General features: G+C 38.6%; 4 protein-coding genes across 6 annotated transcripts in view; 3 read left to right on the forward strand and 1 right to left on the reverse strand.

Annotated features, from left to right (window-relative positions):
* LOC144040434 (N-lysine methyltransferase KMT5A-A-like) overlaps nt 1-1658 on the forward strand; it is an 11518-nt gene extending 9860 nt beyond the window's left edge. For 2 of the 3 annotated variants that reach the window (XR_013289730.1, XR_013289732.1), the window contains one exon: nt 1-1658. This exon is cut by the window's left edge and continues 617 nt beyond it. The gene's annotated coding sequence lies outside the window, so the exon portion shown is untranslated. The other variant, XR_013289731.1, reaches the window with a different exon arrangement.
* A 5172-nt stretch (nt 1659-6830) lies between these two features.
* LOC144040612 (uncharacterized) lies at nt 6831-12180 on the forward strand. Its single transcript, XM_077554966.1, has 6 exons — nt 6831-7027; nt 10435-10482; nt 11298-11408; nt 11482-11598; nt 11730-11787; nt 11870-12180. Exons 1-6 carry the CDS (start codon nt 6905-6907, stop codon nt 11881-11883), a joined length of 471 nt encoding a protein of 156 aa, XP_077411092.1. The 5' UTR covers nt 6831-6904; the 3' UTR covers nt 11884-12180.
* Nucleotides 12181-19030: 6850 nt separating this feature from the next.
* On the reverse strand, nt 19031-20248 carry LOC144040489 (sperm-associated antigen 16 protein-like). Its single transcript, XM_077554708.1, has one exon. It carries the CDS (start codon nt 20026-20028, stop codon nt 19096-19098), a length of 933 nt encoding a protein of 310 aa, XP_077410834.1. The 5' UTR covers nt 20029-20248; the 3' UTR covers nt 19031-19095.
* Nucleotides 20249-20323: 75 nt separating this feature from the next.
* ndufb4 (NADH:ubiquinone oxidoreductase subunit B4) lies at nt 20324-22368 on the forward strand. The gene is made up of 3 exons (XM_077554709.1): nt 20324-20545; nt 21536-21679; nt 22223-22368. The coding sequence occupies exons 1-3, from the start codon at nt 20369-20371 to the stop codon at nt 22283-22285; spliced, it is 384 nt and encodes a 127-aa protein (XP_077410835.1). The 5' UTR covers nt 20324-20368; the 3' UTR covers nt 22286-22368.
* Nucleotides 22369-22383: the final 15 nt, after the last annotated feature.

The following is a 22383-nucleotide window of genomic DNA, read 5'->3' on the forward strand; positions in this document are numbered from 1 at the left end:
AGTCAAGAGGATAAATTATGACCCATGTTTATACCGCTGTCTTTAGTTGCAAGCAGCTAAATGTTGAGCAATTGTCTCAATCTTAACGACTGTCTGACTCAGTAAAATAGAAAACGTCTACTGTAACTGAAGGACTGTATCACACAAGACCCGTTTTAGGGGCAATGCCATAGATTAAGCATATTAACTATCCCTCTTGTTAAATGCTTCATCTCATCTTTCGAATAAATGTGGTGACTAGATTTATAATAATCTTTAGTACATTATATGCACAAACTTAAGGTTCTAAATGCTTTTCTAGTTTGCTCCAGCATCTGGCACATATCCCGTTGATTGCAAAAAAAAAAAAAATGCAAAACTGCTTGATGATGAAGACCACCTATCTTTGGTAAATGAACTTTAGCACATTAGCCCATCAATGGCGGGAGCTACTTCTGCCGCGAGCGCTCGACACTTGTCTCAAGCTTCTACTTCGAGTGTAACATCACTAAGTAACAGCGAAGTAAAGCTAGTAAATATTTATGACCACCCGCCAAAAGGAACTTTAACCCGCATCCGGCAGGTGTCAATTTTAGAGCCGCTGTATATATGCACATGTATGTGTGCGTCTACTGTATATATGGATATCATTGCTGTCCTGTGAAAAACACGTTTCCATTTTTAGGTCGCGGGCTGCTCTCCGGTAGCGATCCTTCTTGGCGGCACGGCTTGTATCACGGTGCGCTTTATAGTCTGGAAAATATGGTGGAAGTGTTTTTCACAGGACAGCGACAATATGTATATGTATGTCTGTATGTATGTAATAATTGTTTTTGTTTAAAAAATTAGGTTGCTGATGTATCCAGTTCAAGTGAGGATTCATCAGCAGAGGAATATGTTCCAGATTCTCACAGTACTTCGGACACTTCCTACATTGAACCTGTTTCAGAAATTCTGAAATCCGAAGGTATTCCAGTAATGAGCTATTAGAAAACTGCTCATCTTTAAGATGAGAGGTAGTCATGTTTTAAAGAATAAAATGTTCAATGTTCACTGACTCTTTTGCATCTGGTTTCATGTCTAACTTATCCATTACAAAGATGTGCTTGACCTAGATAACCTGTTCACATAAGAAGCATTGTTTTATTAACATACCAGTTTCAGTCTGTCCTAAAGTTGTAACATGGTGCTCAAGGATCAGGTATGACTTTGCATTTCACAGTATTGTTATGCACAACAATGCGACCTTATATCAGGTAAGTCATTACACATCAATGTCATTTCAGTTTGTGTAACGCCAGAATGCCAGAACTTTCAAGTCACTTCAGTGACATGGTTGCTGTGTGTTGTGTAAACTTTGTCCTTGTAATGTGAGTTGGTCCTCATAATTACCATTTTTGCCATGGGCGTGGCTTATTTAGCTCATTATCTATGTCCTCATAATTACTGTTTTTTCAGGTTTTTCTTTTTTTTGTGCGTTGAGTTTTTTCAAGTTTTGAAGTGAAATTTCCCTGGACGACCCCAAAAAAAAATTTGGGGTGCAAGTCCCATCTCTCTGGCATTAGCGGAAAGGGGTGTCCCCGTAATACACAATTAAACAGGTTTGGAAAAAATGTCCTCATAATACACAGAGGCAAACCTGTGTGTGTGTGTGTGTGTGTGTGTGTGTGTGTGTGTGTGTGTGTTTTACGAGTGAGAGTAAATTTGCCTGCTTCTCTTTCGCAACAGTTAAAAGGGAGGTGTGTGTAAGTGTGTTGAAGATTTAGCAACACTCACACATATCGCCGGCCATTTGACCCTTCTAGCAGGATGAAAGACAGATGATTAAGCAATAAAGATACATAAACTGAGAACATATTAACAATACAAATGCAGGAAAGACAAACCATGAAAACACAACCATACAAGACATGTGATTAATTTATGATGAAAGTAAAGAGATTGATTGATGGCACCTGAGTGTGGAATAATCCTCGTCTCATTGCCGCTGCAGGAAACGCGTCCACACCCGTTCTCATCCGCACGCATTTTGCTCCTCTCCCAGCCCACAGTGCCATTGTTTGAATACAACTGCTTGTTGCCATGGTAACCAGAGCTGAGAGACGATGGGATATAAATGCAAGATAGGGAGAGGCCATGACCTGTACTTGCTCATGACGTCATTTGTCAGAAAGACTAATTTGATTTAATTAGAACATTCACTGCTTAAATCGCTGCTTCATTAATCTGTTCAGGTATGCATGTAAATGGTTTGGTTACACATCTGGAATATCATACACCATCAAAATCCCTCTCAAAATGATATGAATGATGGATCAAAAAATAGAAAGTATTCAGTCTCTATCGTTAATGTTAAGTGTAGCCCAGACCCCGTAATTCCATCACTTTTCTATTTCAGGCCATAATCACACAGCTCATGACTTCCTAGCTTTCACAGCATATGATTGGCTCGCCAATACTATTTTAAACCTCACAGAGGCGTTAATTCCCCCCCTAGTCACTGTCACTTCGAATCTACGTCATTGATTATCCATAAAATGAACAAGGTTTCCCGGTTTTTAGGTATTAAATGTAACTAGAAATGCTTAAACAACTATTAGTTCATTGGCAAGCAATTTCACTGCTGCACACTTTCCATGTGAATTCATTAGACCCCTTCTCATTTCACACCAACCACAAACGTGTAAGAACATAGGTACAAAGGAAGATACTGTGACTAATTTGCATACTCTATTAGACCTGTGTCTAATTGTTTGTCGTGATATGTAAATTAATTGTATAAATGTATGTATTTTTGGAAAATCCTCTGATAAGAGGCTCACGAGCGACAGTTAGTTTAGCAGAATGATTATAATGATGGCAAATGTATGTAAGATGAATTGTAGAATCCCATGAATAACAGTTTTATTTTTGTAACAAAAAAAATAAAAAATATATTATTATAGGGTCTTAATAAGAATCATTGACACTTTATTGGCTAGTTTTGAATATTTATTCATTCATATTATTCATTCTGATAATATAGGATACCAGCAAATAGGGGGGTCGTATTATATGCAGTACAGACAGTACAGACAAAAAACAGCTTTTTAAAGGTCATTTTGGAGGGCGTATTATACCCAAATGTGTGTTATTCACATCATTTACGGTAAAAAAAATAACAAACTATACTTTTACGTTTGATACATACATTTTAAAAAGTCCTTGAACGAGGCTATTATTTGGGCCAGTCCAGTACTGGCTATGGACAATTTGGAGTGGTCCATCAAGCTGACATGCATGTCTTTGGAATGTGGGAGGAAACCAGAGTACCCTGAGAAAACCCACGCAAGCACGAGGAAAACACACAAACGCCATCCAGGAAGGCCGAAGCCTGGACTCGATCTCAGGTCCTCTGCACTGGGAGGCGGACGTGCTAACCAGTCAGCCACCATGCCACCCAAAATTTATAATATAAAAATAATAATTTAGTATTTAATGGTATGTGCTAAGTTAAGCAAATGGACAAGACGGGGATATATTAGACACCAATTGTGTGTTTTTTTAATAGAAATAAAATATACAAAAACTATGCCAAAACCTGAACAAAAGTCCATGACAAATCCTTTATCAGATAACAGGGTCAGAACACCCATTAAAACAAAAGTGCTTAAGTTCCATTCACCTCTGAGTCATTTATTATATTCAAGATGACCACGCATAAAACATCTGCAAATGTCCCTGTAGTGAGAAAAGGTCTGTCTGTAATTAGCAGCAATGAAGAGCATGTTTCAGCTAATTCAAAACATCCATTATTACATGAGTCATGTCTCTTATGACCCAGATGTTGTCGAGCAGCTGTGTTGTGTCTACCCACCCTCGCACACATGTATCATGCATCATTGTATTACACATGGCCCGTCGTCTCATCTTTGGTCATTCTTTACGTCAGACGATGTCATCGTCATCACAATGACAGGAGAACAACCGTTGGGAATTGACGTGGCCGTAGATGCTGTACTGAATATTGCTAATAAGACATTTCACTGGCATGCCCTCAGATGGACTCATTGTGGTTTTCATGAGGCTAATATAACCAAAGCATGTCACTTTGATTTCAACATATCGTACAAACTATAGGGCCGAAATGATCCGCTTAGTGAAATGGCGAGTTTCTATCCTCCTGAGTCTGACAGCCAAGAACAACCCATGTTTGCAAGGTCATTTTTCACTCTTTCTCTGCTTGTCTCCAGGCTTAACACCCCCCCACCCCCACCCCCATCCATCCATCCCATCATCAGCCCTGCAGTTGTGGTTTCGCTTGAGAGACATTTGCAATAACAGTCTCCGCATTACTTTGAGGCCCCTTTGGGAAATTGTGCTAGTTTGGAAACAAGAACATCTTTCACTGATATATCAAGAAACTGTCAAGCAGCTTAACCTGGAGAGGAAATTAACTATATTTAGTCTCAACAATTTTTGCCTTTTCTCAGCAGCACGTTTCCAATACCGGCGGGAAACAATTCCTGTGTGACTAAGTGCTGGAGGCTTGAAGACATTAGCCTTCGTTCCCACTCTCACTCCCTCCGAGTCACTCCTTCCATCGTGTAACACACCTTTAGACAAGCTGTCTATTCATGTGCTACTTGCCCCCGTCCAGGTGGAGATACATTCTTTTTTGGCAGGCAGCATTGTAAAGACTGTCAAATAAATAAATAAATAAATAAATCGCCCATATAAGGTGTGCTAAGTGCTTCCACAATGTGAAAGTCTGGTAATGTGAGTCAGACGGTAACCATTTTAACAGTTTATGTAAGTTTCCAAATGGTTATTGGGCTTCCTGAAATGAAATTAAACTACATGTGCTGAGGGAACCAAACAGGGAGTTTTCAATTGTTTCAGCAGAGGCGTCATAAAAGTCCAGCCCACGGCCTGTTTGTGCCCCGTTGTTCAGTATTTTATGCTCGCGGCATATTCCGAAAATGAGATTTGAACTGACAGTGCTATAGTAGTGGGAATAAATTGTTTTTTTTATTGAGCTTTTCCAAATAGGCAAATATGTAAAAACACTTCTTACAACAAAATAGAAAGAAAATTGCTTTTCATAAAGACCTGATATAAAGATTATGGAAAGTCGATACCACTTTTATTCAAACCGATGCTAGTACTTTTGATACATAACTCTTTTTTTTTCATGACATAATTTGGAGTCAGACCTTTAAATGCCAATGTAGACTTTTTACTCAAATGTACATGCAATTAATGGCAATATTCTTCTCTTTATTTCTACATGATATCGGTGTTCGCCCATCCCTAATATTAATAATACAGTTCTTTTATGTTGAGCTTTTCTAAATGCTCACATTCCTTACAATGAAAATAGGAATAAAATTGCTAATTGTAAAGACCATGTACAGTAGACCAATACCACTTTTTTTCTTTTTTTCACTATTGAGTAGTTAGCGATATAAAGTACAGATACCATAGTACTTTTGATGCAGAAATTATTCTTAAAGAATGACAAATAGATCCCAACATAGCATTTTTCCTTAAAAGTGCATGAAATAAATGGCAATTTTCTATTCTTCCAATTTCTAGTTCCTGATCATAAAACGGCCACAAGAGGTCGGCTGATACTGGTATCGACTCATTCGCGTGTACTGATACCTTAAATAAGGCCTAGTATTGGTCGAATACTGACAAAAATTATATTAACACTGCTAATTCTCATCTTACAATAGACAACTCTTGTTTTTAGTGTAAATGTGGAAATCAGATCAGAGCAAATCTGTTCTTGTAGGATACGTGGTGACCTCAAAAGCCAACAAAATTTTCAACTTTTTGCCTTTAACAGAAAACTGCGCTGCAGTGTTTTGTTGTTTTTAATAATAACTAGGAGTGTCAAAATTAGTGTTAATTCTAAGCCACAATTTTTCTTAATGTGCGATTAATGACCGCCCCCTTACTTGAAAAGTCTGTACTAGGGGAATTCCAGTCGCAACGCAGCACATCAAAATGCTGCCTTAATAAATGTAATAATAATGCATATATTTGTGGAGACTGGAGTCAAGTTGTATTAAGGTAAAGATCAGATAGCTCTTAATATGAAAAGAAAAAATCACTGATCTGTCACCAAGGTCCTACAAATGCAATTATGCCATCTAGTGGCAGAAAAATTACATCAACACAAATCAATATCACACTAGTTTTTTACAGTACAGTACATCTTTTAAATTTTAACTCAATTTTACAAATTATTATGAAATTACTGTATCAATGACTTCAACACTTTAACTTTAACACTTTTTCCCCATTTTTATGTTAACAAGAGTATGAAAACATAGAAAAAATATTTTATTGTACATTTAGAACAGATTTAAAATTTGCGATTAATCGTGAGTTAAATATTGAAGTCATGCGATTAATTATGATTAAAAAATTAATCGCCCGACAACCCTGATCATAACAGACAAAAAAACAAGATATAATTAGTTGATGGTTTGGTTTTAGCATCATGTTTAATAAATAAAGTTGAAGAATGTCAAAGTGATGTTGCGATATTTTTTTTTCTGTTTGTGATTCTTGGAGGAGAAAATTTGGCCAGCCCTAGTTTAAATACTCAAAACACAAGTTTCTGATCGTCAGCATTCACATGGGCTAAGTTGAAACTGCTTGGGCTTCAACCCATCTTTTGGTCAATGGGCTTGTCAAGTCATAAAGGTGAAGGTGGTAGTAGTGAGACCGCTCCAGAAGATGTCTTACATGTTTATGCAGCACCGCAGTCTATTGGCTTCAGGCGTGGAGCGCCTGGCTTGCGGTGGGCTGCGTGTCTGCGTGAAGCTGGCATGGATGCACGTTTCCCAGCATCTGGTCCTCATTAGAGGAGCCGAGAGTATAAAGTAAGGAGCTGACGGGGGCTGGGAACACTCGACTTCCAGACTGGATCATGGGCTTTACTGCGTGGCTGTGTTTGCTCTGCCTGCAGGCGAGCCTGCTGTCTCATGCGCTTGACTGCTCCGGAGGAAGGCTGACCAACTTGTGCGTCAACACGCAGACGGCGGACGAGCAGGTAGGATGCGCTTCATCCTTTGAAATGAAAGGAAATCATTCACCGTGTAGTGTGTAGTGTGTAGTGATGAACACTTTTTTTTTTTATTGACATCATGTTCTGATGTTAAAATGTTTCGTTATACATCAACTTAACAATTTGAAATCAAAGGGACACATCCACACGTCAGTTATTTGAAAATTAATTCTAAAATCACTTAAATGCGCCAAAATATAATAAATACAGTAAAATCTAAAATATTTATTTTAGAATAATCTCATAAATGTTTTACTTTGTATCTAAGGTAAAGGTCAGTTACTGTTGTGTGATGCACTGTACACAAAACATACCACAAAATAGTATTGTACTGTATTATATTATGTGTAAAATGAGCTGGTTGCCCTAAATCTGAACTATTTTTATTTATTTATGTATTTATTTATTTATCTATCCATCCAATATATTTTAACAAAAAAAATGCCTGCGGACACTCCACAATCTTGTAGAAAGTCTTCCCAGGAGATTTGTGACTTCAAATACTACACAATATTTACTTATATATTGATTTTTTTTATCTGTCAAGGCCATCCTACACTCTAAAAACTGAATTATTGAACCAACTTAAGTCTAAAAAGAGAATTGTTGACGTTGAATTGCTCAACAAGTGGTAACACACAATTGAATTAAGTTAATCCAAGTTAATATATTACATTTAATGAATTGAGTTAATTAAACTTAATATATTAATTTGAGATTAACTTAATCCAAGTTAATATATTATGTTTAATTAATTGATTTAATTAAACTTAATATATTAATTTTGGATTAACGTAATTCAATTGTATTGCTGTTACCACTTGAAGCAAATTGGTCACAAATTCTCTTTTTAGATTTAAGTTTGGTTCAACAATTCCCTTTTTAGACCGTTCATGTATCCATATATTGTTTTTCCACTGTGACTCCCTGGAAAGAGGCCGCTGTGTGTGTCTATGTGTGATAACAGTAGCGGTCAAGTGTGCTTCAAGACTGCAGCAGACAAAATAACCCTGAAGAGCAATGACATATAATTAGATTGCCCAACTGGAACAGCATCTCATTGTAATGGTTTTTGCCACCATAATGCCAAAAACACCCAAAATAAAACCCACTGTGGAACAAAAAGCCCTCTGAGCCCTTTTTTGTTTTTGTTTCATGTGGCCGTAGGCTGTTTGACTTCAAACGTGCGGTTAAGCATTTTTCTGCGGAAAGTCGTAGTGTTTTGTCCATAATAGCCCTCCTCATCTGGACTATGGATTGTACAGCTGCAAGAGTTGAAATGGATTGTTTCTGCCACATGGAAGAATTTTCATAAGGGAAGGAACTTTCTTGTCAATATAAGGAAGTTGGTGGCACATATGTGCTTTTGTGTTAGCTTTTGGATAGGAAATTATGTGCGCACATTTGTGAGCTTCAAATGTATGTAGCGGTGGAACCACATGTAACTTTACTACAGTTTAACTTGGCTTCCACATGGTCATTAGCGTGTTCAATGCAGTGAAATATCTGAAAAAGGAATTTTTGGCACTCTGACTCATAATAGAGCAGAATGGGACGTCGTTGGATTTTAGCTCACTGTATGCTAAAATGATAGTTGTTGAACTCATGGGAGGTGGAGGGGTGGGGGGGGTGATTAACTCGCCATCTTTTTTTGTTCGTAAGGGGCAGGAAAAATATAAGGCCACTGGGTATGACCGTATAGGGCGTCCTAATATGGGTTTGTTGTTTTAGTTTATTTAGCTACATGAATGTTGCAAAATATTTCAAAACTGACTTTCATTAAAGGTGATTCGGTGAATATGACACTACAAAGCAATGCAATTCGAAGATTCTTTGGTATCTTTTTGTTTTGTTTGACTTCAGCGATGGGCGAGCACCAATAACAGATATTGATATCAAAACAATACACAGCCTTATTTCAAGGTGTCGGTACTCGCGAAGGTGGCTGATACCATTTTCAGCTGCTGTCTTTTTACGATCAGGAACAAGAAATTTGAAATGACAAGAATAGAAAATTTTATTATTTCATGTAATTTTAAGAAAAACCTTATATTATTATTATTGTTATTATTATGATAATTATTTTTTGTAATTAACTATCATTGGTTTTTTTTGGGGGGGGGGGGATTTTATGTATCAACCGAACTAGTGGTATACTCAAGAGTTGTATCTGTCTGAAAGAAATGGTTTCCAACATCCTTGTGTAAAACTTACTGCTGTCAGGTGGTCAAAATTTTTAATTGTCATTAATCGCATGACTTCAATAGTTAACTCACGATTAATCACAAATGTTATATTTGTTTTAAATGTGCAATAAAATATTTTTTCAAAATTTTCATATTCTTGTTAACATAAAAGTGGAAACAACATGTTAAACTATTACAAATATGGATGCACCTTTTAGTCATTGATACAGTAATTTCATAATAATTCATCAATTTGAGTTAAATTTAAAAATAAGTACTGTGTTATATTGATTTGTGTTGAGGTCATTAATCTGCCACTAGATGGCATAATTGCATTTGTAAGACCTTGGTGACACATCAGTACATTTTTAATTTCATAATTTAATCTTGAATCTTAACATGAAGTAATTTGTTAAATTCTGCACATTTATCTTAGAGCTATCAAACGATTACATTTTTTAATCCGGTTAATCACATTTTAGAATTCTGATTAGTCACGATTAATCGCCTAATAAAAAAGCCTTTTTATTAATCAACATTTTTTCCCCGCCAAATTTGAATAACACCGGTTAAGTGTTACTTATTTTTTACATTTAATATTATGAGTATTTTTGATCCACTGCACACGCTCATCCTCCTCTTTTTCTAATCAGTTAATTACTTGCATAATTTGAAATGGGGAAAAAAATTACCCCGATTTTTTGACATGAACAAATATTCTAAATGTGATACGCAAACATTAATTAAATGCTTTACTTTAATGCATGAAATCATGTTTATTGCTCAAACACAACCTGTTCTACCTTAAATTTAGCCATCCGCTGTCACGCTAAAGGATAATCTATGGTCAAAATTAATAGTGCAATTAATCTGTGTTGTTTCATGATTAATGCTATTTTTTTTGGGGGGGGGGGGGGACTAATTAATCAATTAACGCTTTAACTTTGACAGCACTAGTTATTATTAAATTTATTGCTGCTTAATTTTGTCGTGGATGTGTCTGCTGCGTTACGATTGGAATTCCCTCAGTCAGGCTTTCCAAGTTAGGGGCGGTCATTAATCGCATGTTTAAAAAAATTGTGGCATTAAAATAATTTAAAATTAACTCAAAATTAACACACTCATTTTGACACCCCTAGTAAAAATAATATCAAAATGAATTGAATGTTATCGTTAATCAAGTGCAATTTCTCATTCTATTCCCAGACAGGTGAGCAGGGCCTGCAGCAGTCATTACCTGCAAGTGAAGAACAGGTATGTACCACCTTTTACAATTATCTGCACACAAATAGAAGAGAGCACACATGTTGCTCATGTAAGGAAGGTGGCAACTATAAACGAGTGAGGAAAATGAAATTAAATACAGCTTGGTTGCTGATTTTAATCTTCTGCACAGCCGTGAAATGCAAAACAGCTACATCGCTTCATTCAAAGCTATTAAGATGAGATCAGTGATACACGTTGTAGTTGTAATAAAGCTACGGCGGTGTGACCATGGAAACATGGTGGAGCCCAGATGAGCAATCTGGCTTGTCTGCAGCTCGGAAACGCGGAATGACATGATGCATGTTCCAATTATGTCAGTGCCAAAGAGCCACATGCAGCAAATGTGATGAAAAATGGGCACAATTGTCGCAATGTAGGTCAAGGGCAATCAGAGTGAGCACTGTAAACAGCATCACTACTAATAAGGAAAGCCGATGTTTTTATTTGTCTACTATCTCAGGTCAGGAAGGGAATTACGATAGAGATTTCTCTCTTTTTTTTACATGATTACTTAGCTCAGATAATGAATTATTGATGTAGTCAGTAGTGTAATAAATTGACCACAAAGTCCAAATTGGAAACCTGTTACCTTTTATGCTGACAGTCCATTTGTTAGGGCACACGGGCAGGATCAGGATCAATAACATTTCCTTGTTTATCCTCAGATCAATGAGAAATGCAGGAAAGAGTTTTTATGACCATGAATGAATGTAGTTGGACGGCTAATAAATAAATAAACAAGATTTTGATTGAAATGGTGGTGTCATTCTGGGTCACATAATAACTTGATTGTTGCGTTGTAGGTTCTGCACAGGCACAAGAGACAGTTGGAGAGGAGAAGCCACGCCCACCCAGGTCACACCAAACTTCCTGGAGCTTTCACCGTAAAAGGCTTTCCAAACAGTCTCTTCCAGGTCATTCCACGCACATTACAGAGATAGTGTGTGTGGATACGTGTGCCTAATTGCCATATCGACCCTTCTCCAGGCTGACAGGTCCAGGCGACACTTGGCTCAAGCGGCGAATAAGAAGAAGAACAAGCGTAAATCCCGCGTAGGCTCCTTTTCCCTCCTTAGCAACGATAAGCTATCCAACCCCCTACAGGTGAGTCTCCATGACAACCCCCGAGCAGACACACAGCTGGGGCAAAGAGCCTTGTTGCGCAGGCTGGATCAATCTAGAAATGGATTGATATAGACGCACGTGTGAATGCTGAGAACTGGTTTGTCCTCCAGGTGATCAGAGCGAGAAGACAGGTGAAGCAGCCCAAATTTGCCACGTTTGGTCGGCCTGGTGAGTCATCTTGTAATGCCATTTCCAACCTCAATCAAAAACATAATTTCTCATAAGTTGTGTGTGTGTGTTTTCTGTCCAGCGAGGTCCGCATAACGGAAGACCCAAGAGAAGCATAAAGACAATAACAGCATCGTGTTATTATGCTTAAGTCGACGAACACAGGAAGAGATGTGTCCAGATCTTAGAAGGAAAACAAATAGATAATCATACAAGCACTTAAACAGTTTGTGTGTGTCAATCATTAGTTTCAGCTCTAAGATAGTCTATTGATTAGTTAGCAATTATATGCTAAGTTTCTAATATGTATATGCCTGCATGTTATGAAAACAGTTAGAAAAAGATGCACAAGGCATTTTTGTTTAGTATTAATATTATATTTTATTAGATATTGAAGGGGTATATTTTTGCAGAAATGTTTGTTGTTTTTATATGAGATTTCAATAAAGATTTAGTCGAGAAAAGACTGTGTTTAAGTCCTGAAGCTTTATGAGAGATTTCCTTTTAGAGGGATACTTGACTCATTAAGCCATTTTCAGCAGCAAAAAGTTAATATTTTGTCTAGAATGAATTTGGTAACTTTATTATTTTTCATGTACAATTAATACCTTTAAATGCTATTTTTTTCCACCTGCTGTCGACTGCTTGCTGACCAAACCCAGAAAACGGATGAGCCATGATTGGTCGTTACCTACTTCCTCAGCACATGTGATGTAATCTTCAGTCAACATCAAGTGGAAAAAATAGTTTTTATAATTTGTTATTAATTGTACAAGAAAATAGTCACCAAAATTACTCTGGCCAAAATATTAACGTTTTACTGCTGAAAATGGCTCAATGAGTCAAGTATCCCTTTTAAATCAGGAGAGGGACGTGCAGTCAGGGTAGGCAGAAGAGAAAGTGCCTCCCTGTCCCATCTCCTGCATGAGAAAAAAAAACACTCATGACAATATTTAATTATTTTCCATTTTAGTTCTCTAAACCATGCTTTGATTATCTTTTTCAATCCTATGATGTCATCATTAAAATAGATGAATTTGCATAATTCCTGTTTAAATGCATGGGTAAGAGTATCATTCATAACCAATTTTGACACAGATTGATTTGATAGAAACATCAGACATGCCGTTATGATATCAGATAAGTAAGTAATTTCATAATCGTGCTTTCATAATATGTAAAGGGAAAAAAAAACTTCAATTTTGGGTTCATATTTTTATACCAAATTCCAGAGGACCACTTATGAACCTCACTGCACATCACAGCCACACTTTCACACTCAGTGCACCATTAAACCATTTTATATCAGTTCTTAATGCAGTGTAGTCTTTCCCTCTCTCTTTCCTGGAATAATACCTTACATTTCCGACTCTGGCATCTGCAAAACCGCCTAGTATGACTGACTCATAAAAGCAAATATCAAAGGCTTCAGTCGCCAATTATAGATGGCAATGTTGCAATGCAGGTACACTTGAGAGTTTGAGAAAAGGGTGAAAATGTTACCAAGTGCAAATAAAGTGTTTGTGTGCGTGGAAGATGTAAAAAAAAAAAAAGGAAGTAGTCAAGAGCATCTGTTTCATGGATCATAATACAGCTATTCAAGTATCTCATGTCACTTTTAATTCATTTGCCCACAAAATGGAAACAGTGTGGTCCAGACCAGCAGATTAGGCTGAAGTGCTTCTGCAGGACACTGACGTCAATGCGCGCACATTAACCAGAGCTTGAACAACAACTCTGCCTATTTACAGCGTCAGGGTGAGCTGAGATTCAATAAATCACCAAATGAGTGATGGCTTGGAAATAAAAGCTGCAAGGCTGATTTCTAAAACTGTTTCATCAGAAAAGCCCCATGTGATCTGAGGCAAGACAATCCAAAATGAACTGCATGACTCATCCACCACTCATTTACCAATCAAAGCAAGAAGCTATTAGGAGGTTTTTGAGGCTTCTTAGATGCAAGTCAATGGATAACCTATTCCCAGCACATGCCCGTTACTGATATTATATGCTTCGTCTGGAGGAATATACATGAGTCGTCACACAACCTGGATTACCAGGATGTGAGGGGTTGTCTTGGTTACAAACAAATATGGGAAGCCAAAAACAGTGACGCTCTACAAAAGACCAAAGGTCTTATTATGTGTATTCACAGACATTGAGAGCTATGTGGCATCAATTAACTCCTTTGTCACACTTCCTCCTCAGAATATACTAGGAACTTGTACTACAAAGTATTTGTGTTTGTGTAAACTGGTACTCATACAATGGCACCACCAAATAACATAAGGCATTTTTTTCTACTTATATATTGAAAGCTTTTGGGGTTTGTTTATAGTACAAAAAAACTACCTACCTACACACCTGCCTATACCTACCTGCACTGTAAAAGTGTACTTTTTTGTTTTTCAAAGTACAACTTTTTGTTTTGTAGCCTACAGGGTCCATAATTGACCACAAAAGAAGTATTGTTAATGGTTAGAAAAGGTATGACTGGCAAAGGGACTAGTATGTATCTTTTTGTTCACAAATAAGGGTACAAACAAGTTTAAAAAAATACAAATATATATATATATTTTTTTTTTTTTTTAAAGCCTTTGCAAATGCCTTTCAAAAGAGCAGACTGTTGTACGGGTTGCAGTTGAAAGACATAAGCAGTAGAAATAGTAATCCGGACCAGGGATGGGAAACTTAATACACTTTTAATGAACTGTTAACGGTTCCTGTGAAAAAAAACAACAACATTTTTGCTTGTCTACTTTTGGACTTTTCAGCCTTACAGTATTTGGTTTCCAGGATGCATTGCGCCATAAAAAGTCAAATGCCCAAAAAAAAAAAAGCCTGTGCAAATGCCTTCCAAAAGACCCCACTGTCGTATAGATTGCAGTTGAAAGACAAACAGTAGTAGTAGTAATCCAGACTAGGGAGAGGAAATTTAATACACTTATCTGTTATTCTTATTCTCTTAAAGAAGAAAAAAAATCATTTTTGCTTGTGTACTTTTGGACTTTTCAGCATTACTCCGTTCCCAGGATGCATTGTACCATAAAATATTTGACTTCTTCCATCCTAAGGTTGCTAATCATTATCCTTTTTAGTGTGTTTATGTTAATCATGCTAGTATTAGACAAGCACCGTCACTGTCCACTTTTAAAACTCGTCCTAAAACCTATTTTTGTTCTATGGCCTTTAACACAGCATGAGACTAAGCTCTTTTGGTGCTCTTTTTTTTTTTTTACTCTACTTTATTGTTCATGTTATTTTTATTTCAACTATCAATCTATTATGTGTTATGTTCACAGTACGGCACTTTGTAGCCTATTCAGCTGCTATTCTTTTTTAAAGTGCTTTATAAGTAAAGTTCAGTTAAGAAACATAGTTCGTTAAATGTGTATCTTAAATTTAAGTTGCACATTGTTCAAATGAAACCATGACTGTAACATATGTGAACGAAACGAAACACCCTAGTTAATTCTTCTGATCTCTACGTTGGAAAATTCTTCATTAACTTGTTCTTCTTCGTTAATTGAGATGAACAGGTGAGAATGCTACTAAGTGATGTCTGCCATCTAGTAGTAACTTAAACTGATCAGGTGTGACCTAGATAGTCGTCTCGTAGGCATATAAATGTTTGCCTACAAACGGCACAAATTGTAAGGGCCACAATGTGTGACCTGTTTAAGGAGTACAACTTGTGTACCCTTGAGGGTATTTCCCCAGTGACAAACCATTGGAAAGTTGCAAATTTAGTACATTTTTTCTGACAGTGAGTGTACCTACCTAGGTAGGTAGCTAGCTAGCTAGCTAGCTATACACAAATAGCTGCTCCAGCGTTACAGAGAGGAGGCTAGCTAGCACCAATCTACCCACAACCTCTCTGCTTACCTATACTTACCTAAATAACTATCTACCCATCTGTCAATCTACCTATCAACCTATATGTACTTGCCTATCTACAGTACATCTCTACTTAAAAACCTCCCTATTTTAACTGAACAGCATATTCACGTTTGGAACTGTTAGCCCACAAAGGGACAATATGACGAGAGTAAAACACCCACAACAAACAATGTTGTGCCTGAAAAACTCCTCACAATAACCGAATGACGACCAAATGCTACAAACGTCACCAAACCACAAAACTACTACATTGTTGTGGACAGTGGGCACAAATAAAGCAATTCCGCAAGTGTCAACAAGGGTGTTCCATCGTAGCATTTGTCACACACAAACAATTTTTCCGAGTCATAGTGACTTGTCTAGTGCTGTGTGTAAAAGCCAAGAACAGCCAAAAAGCTGTAGGCCGGGGATAGGAAATGGTGTCGTCAGAGAAATGCATTATTTGACAGTTTCCCATATGGCATGTATGTAGTTAGCGGGCTTTACGGTCAATGTGCTTTGCAGGCACTAGAAACCCCTGCTTAAATGTTTGTCGCTTGTTGATGAGAGCCTCTCATCATGACATGAAATGTGGCACGAAGATTAAAGTCTAAAACAAGTTCGGGTCATCTCTGAAACAAAAACTCATGTGATCATTCGCCAAACCATTCGGTATGTGGCATTTAAAACCAGTTAGTTAACATCTCCTAAAGTCCGCCATGACAGCTTTTATTGAATGATGGCAGCAAGGATAAGACCGGTTTGACAATGGTTGAGTTCCATATAAATGGAAGGCTAAACCAACATGACTTGTACTATACAATCAAAAATTTACTTTCATTTCATGTTGCCATCAAAGCGGTGAATGTTTTTAGCGTATTTCCTGTGTGATTTTGTGGTGATTGACAGTGAAGACGAGGTAGTCCCTCTCATCTATTTTCAAGCTGACCGCATACTGTGACCACGCGTTCAGGCTGGATTCGCCTTGTTCCCCTTTTTCATCTCTTGCCGCCTCCGATTGGATCAGACACACGAGAGGCTGTTGTCTTCCCTCACCCCCTGTGCCCTTCTTCTCGCCTGACAAAACCCCTCCCAGAAGTGCCATGGGCCCGCCAAAACCCTCGAGCAAGTGCTGTCACAGGAGCATCACTCTTATGGTAAAAGTGTAAAACAAGAAAGCAGGATGTTGTGTTACTTGATATGTGGAACTCCTCTGCACGCTGACCTAACAGCATGGATGAGTGTGGGAGTCGTTTTTTTATGACATTTTTTGCTTATACAGTATTATAAATAAATCCTTTGTTTGCCAGCCCACATATATTTTGTGATAATTCCATCAATTTAATGTCACATTTGCATCAAATAGAGTGCTGTGCAATTTTAAAATTCCTGTTTTCACCAAACCATTAAGCATTTATTGATTGTTCAAATGTACTAATGTAGAGTAGATTAACCTGCAAGCCAATAGTGTATTTGTCAGACATGACCACTTAGCTATCAATATCCAATGAACTGTGGTTTCCAAACTATGGCTCAGGGGGCCATTTGCGGCCCCCAGTGCATTTTTTTTTAGTGGACCACGGCGTATACCAAAAATAACTTTTGACATGGCCCGCAATGGTAGCATTTCTTCATTTATTTATTTATGTGGGGGAAGGGGGGTAGCATTAGATGTGTAGTTGTCGAAAAAGTGGGGTGGATGTGAGTGATGGGAGCTACCACTACTACTAATAATATTTTCTAGACATGGAAAGACTAATTAATTTACAGCTAAAATCGTTACTGAATTTCTCTTTATAACACAGTGGAAAATCAAGATAATTCATTTTCAAAAACAAAACGTTTTCTCAATTTTTTTCTCCACTTAATGTCATGTTCTGATTTGTGAACATATCACATCAATGAGCCTCAATTCAGGTCATCCCAAAACTGAAAAACTATCCTAAACTATTTGCATTGATTTATTGATTAATTTTTAGCATGAAGGTAACGTTAAAATATAATAACAATAATAATAAAGCTGACCCTCGAATCCTTCTCTTGTTCCGTATGCAGCCATCAGAGGAAAAAGTTTGGACGCAGCCACAAACAAATCAGACGTAGATAAAACCATGTCTGAGGGCAACGAGTTTTGTAGTTCCCCACCAGAGGGTGCTGTTTTTCTATAAAATATGTTTCCGTTGATTGTCTGTCGCTGTCTAACGAATTTATCATGAAAAAGCCCACCTGACTGTAAGGAGTCCCCAAAGTGGCTGCAGGATGTGGGGACTCAAAGCACGAGTGGGTGAGAGAAGAGACAGACTGGAAGGGCTGGAGCATGGCAAGCAAGGGTGGAAATCCAGTGACCCTGAGGTATTTCTGATGTAGCCACAAACTTCCTGTACAAAAAGGAAGCACAGAGGTAGGATGAGAACAAACAGGGAGGGCAGCCTGGGTGGTATGAAATGTCTTGTCTCCTTTAACCACCACCTCACTGACTTGTTTCATACCATGTTTGAAAATTACAAAGTCTTTATGTGCCATTTCTGAAAACAAGGGTGGAACATTAAATTCCTATAACATTCCTCAAAGGCAAGGGACTCATGGAATCTTTGAGGCAGGAAATATTATGAATAAGAAGCAGTATGAGGTCACTGTCTGAAAGTCTACAAGCCACTTCAAGGAGCTCTGGTAAAGAGCAAAACTATCTTGGGGATGTGGCCGCAGAAGGAACCTGTTTTGGTTTTCTAAGCCCGACTTCAATTTCGAGGACATTTTGAAGAAGCGGCAACGTTAGATTATTATCATGTCTTACTGAAATGTTTCCATCACTTCTTCACATTCAGTCTCTTTCCATTGAGAATTGTTGAAAAACGTCCGTACATGCTCAGAAATCCACTAAAGAGCTACAGCATGAATAATTCAGGAGGTTAAATATTTCCCTGGCCGCTGTGTTGACAGGCTTGATGCTTGCTGGCCAAGGGAAGTATGAACTCCCTGTGAATTTGGATTCCTCACTGCAAAGCGGGTGGCACTTCAGATGTCCTGGAGGGGATCAATCATTTTGTCAGCCTTTCCGACACTGCAGCTTTCAAAGAGCTTTATCAGCATCTCTGTAATCAAGGAACATTTGTATACAATCCAAATCACATGCTGCTTTTGCACATATTTGGCACTTCATCATGACAAAATGGGGGACATTCTAAATAAATGAACCCTACTAGTGTTATGGATATGTACTATCGCATTCAGTCTTAGACAGCATTCTAATACAATGACTTTTGGCCCTTAAAGGTGACGTCATAGTTGTCAGTCAGTGTTGCCTAGGAGAGAACGCCCTCTAGTGGTTTTAGTAAGAAACTACAACACAAAGCAGGACCGTTTTTCCGTTTTATTTTATTTAATGGGCATTCCTGTGCATTTTAGAGCATGATAACTTCTATCAACCATTTATAGCATTTTGCTACAACGATGTGAGTTTTTAATGCAGTTGTTGGTTTTCTGTGCCTTGTTATCTCTTTGGACTGTGGGGGGACATGGTTGACTTTGAGCCAGGTTCACCACCTTGTCCCTCTCTAGAGCCGCCCTCATGGTTTGCTCTACAAGGACTTGAAATTTGTCGTCCATCCTCCTGATCGCAGGTTCGGAGGCGTGGCACTGCGCTTTGAGCCTCCTCATCTCCTCCAGAAGTCTGTTGTTCTCCTGCCCGGCACGCTTGCGCTTCATCCACTGCGTGTCTCGGGCCTTCTGCGCCCTCGCCAGCGTATCTGCCGAGGTTGAGGCTGCCAGCTGGTATTCCTCCCTCTCCCGTAGTGCGTTCTTCAGTTCGTTGTGCAAACGCTGGTTCTGGACATAAACATCCGGAACCTCGCCAAAGCGCTTGGTATTCAGCAAGCCCTTCTGCGCCATCTCCGTCCACTCAGTTTGGAATTTGTCGAGAGTTGCAGTCATCTTCAGTTGACTTAGAAAATTGCGTATGAAGTCGTCCGCGGTGACGTGCAGTTCGGAGGCGGTGGTCGTATCAAATCCGGAAGAAACTGCATGGCCTCTTCTCGCTCGCTCATTTATGGTTTTAACTGCCGCTTCCAAATCTTCATCTCCTTCTGTCAAGCTAGCATCATCATCACCCTCATCATTGTCACCCTCTTCATCATCTTCTTCATCATCTTCTTCTTCGTTATCATTAGGTCTAACATCACCATTCTCATTGTCACTATCGTGATCATCAGCACCATCAGCAGCACCATCATCATCATCATCGCCATTACCGTCATCGCCATCATTAACATCAACTTCATCATCAACACCATTGTCTTCATCACGATCATCACCGTCAGGATCAAGCATATCGTCTTGTTCCATTGCGTTATCGTCTGTGCTCATAGTTACAAGGAAAACTTGACACTATCTCATTGTTAAATGACCGTCGAGTTGTGAATCCACTAGCAAAATGTGGCAACGTCCAAAAACCGTCGTCAACACTCGTCGATTATTAAACAAACGTGGTAACGTTATAGGTATTTTAACTCGTCACGACCTGTTAATCTCTTTTCCGTGGGACTTGTCGCTCTACCGTTTGCTTTGTTGTTATTACTGTGGTGTCGTACACGTTTCCATGGAGATGGCAGATAAATCCACGCGAGAATTTCCCAATGCTGCGTCACAAGCAAATCAAATAACGCGAGCGTTCCGTAATCTCGCTATTTGTCGTAACCAAACTGTCATGGCGGACCACAAAGAAGCGCCCTTGTCAACAGGGCCAAAAACATTGGACCCAAACGAATATTTTAATGTTTCACCGGAATATCGAAGGACTGAGGAAGCCAGGGCGGCAATGCGGGCGAATCTGAAAAGGCAGTACCAGCTACAACTTAACAACCCGTACAGAAAAGAGCTTATTGTAAGTGGCTACCGCAAACTAAGAATGTCAACCTTGGAGAAACGGACGAGCTAGTATGCTATTACTAACATATTCGCGTGGAAACATTATGGCTGCTTTATTAGCATGCCAACTACGTGGATTTGTATATTAAAGTCATTATCAAATTATATCGTAATCATTGCTGACATGGCAAGAAAACGAGTACAGTCAACCCCCGTTTAGCACGGCATATCACGTTTCAGACTAACTCTTCTTTGGAACCACAATTTTATTTTATGCTTGTGGGAGGGTTTAATTAGACTAAACACGTTTTAGACTTAATAATAAACATGCTACCTCAGGGGTGGGCCAACTCTGTCTTCGAGGGCCGCAATCCTGCAGGTATTGGATGTTTCCCTTCTCCAACACAGCTGATATATGATCATCTCATCAGCAAGCTCTGCATAAGCCTGATAAAGATCCTGTTGATTGGAATCAGATTGTGTTGGAAGAGGGAAACCTCCGAAACCTGCAGGACAACGGCCCTCGAGGACCGAGTTTGCCCACCCATGTGCTACCCTGTGTCACTTTTTACACACATAAACGTACCTATGAAAAATAGTAGATGGCAAACATAAAAAGTGTAGAAAGTACTGTATGTGTTGTAGCCTTTGTGTCTTGAATGGGTAGGGCCTGATAGGGTGGCGTGTGAGTGTGTGATGTGGCCAAGAGCAGCTCCACCATGGATGTGCTAATTGTATTTATTTTATTGTTTTAACCGCTGAAAAGTGCATCTACAACTTTGCCACTCCTTTCCCACATGTAAGCGTACACTAAGAAGCGTGTATCGTGATAGCAAAGGTAGCAAGGCTAACTGCTATTGTCATTCATTACCTGCTTAAAGATGTTGGAAGACTGTTGCTATGTTGGCCAGACATTTTGCTGCTCCATAGAGCCATCCTTACTCTTTAAATACACTATGTGAACTTACTTTAAAAAAAATAAAATAAAAAAATTATTGTGTTACAGGATGATCCTGCCCAGACACGCTGGACGTTCGCCCGTAACAACCCCTACCCACACTTCAAGGTCACCTTCAAGACGTCTCTGTTGGGCGCCATGTTTGGGGTTTTTCCACTCTTCTTCTGGTACTATGTCTTCAAGACAGATAGGGTATGTACACTAGTTGCTTTATTTTTTTAAATGGCGTGTGTTAGGGATGTCACTCAATGTTTAGAATCAAATATTCAATTGATTACTCAGTTAATCAACCGCCTCCCGCCATCACACACAAGTTGTGCATACAGTGTTGCGCAGTGTGTAGGCTCCAAACAACATAGTGTGTTCTGATTGGCGGTGGTAGCATATATTTCATTGCTTCATGAATATAAACATGTAACCTCTAGTAGTATGTGTCGGCTGGCTGGCTTGTACTCAGGCCAACATGTTCCTGTGTTCCCGTCTCCAAGCTTTGCCAGCTGCGCTTTGCAGTAATTACATAAACTTAATTTGATCATTTTTATTTTTTAGTAATTGGAAATATTTAATAGATTTAATAATTGTGATTGTCACACGATCATTTCCTGAGCAGACTAGGAAGATAAAATCATTCTAAACATACACCACACCACAAGTTAATCGGTTACAATAATCTTTAAGAGCTCTCGGATAATAGGCTCAAAATCAGCCTGATATTTTGGTTGTGTTTTTTTACAGGACCGGCGAGAGCAACGCATTAAAGACGGAACTCAGGACCGCAGGCTGTGTTTGCAATCGTGAGCTCCGCTGTACACAGACCACCCTGTCTCTTGTGTGTGTATGTAATTATAAACAAAATAAAACTAGACTGTCATAATTTAAAATGTGTGGCTTTATAT

This window comes from Vanacampus margaritifer, chromosome 20 (genome assembly GCF_051991255.1).
Source record: "Vanacampus margaritifer isolate UIUO_Vmar chromosome 20, RoL_Vmar_1.0, whole genome shotgun sequence".
Taxonomy (NCBI): Eukaryota; Metazoa; Chordata; class Actinopteri; order Syngnathiformes; family Syngnathidae; genus Vanacampus; species Vanacampus margaritifer.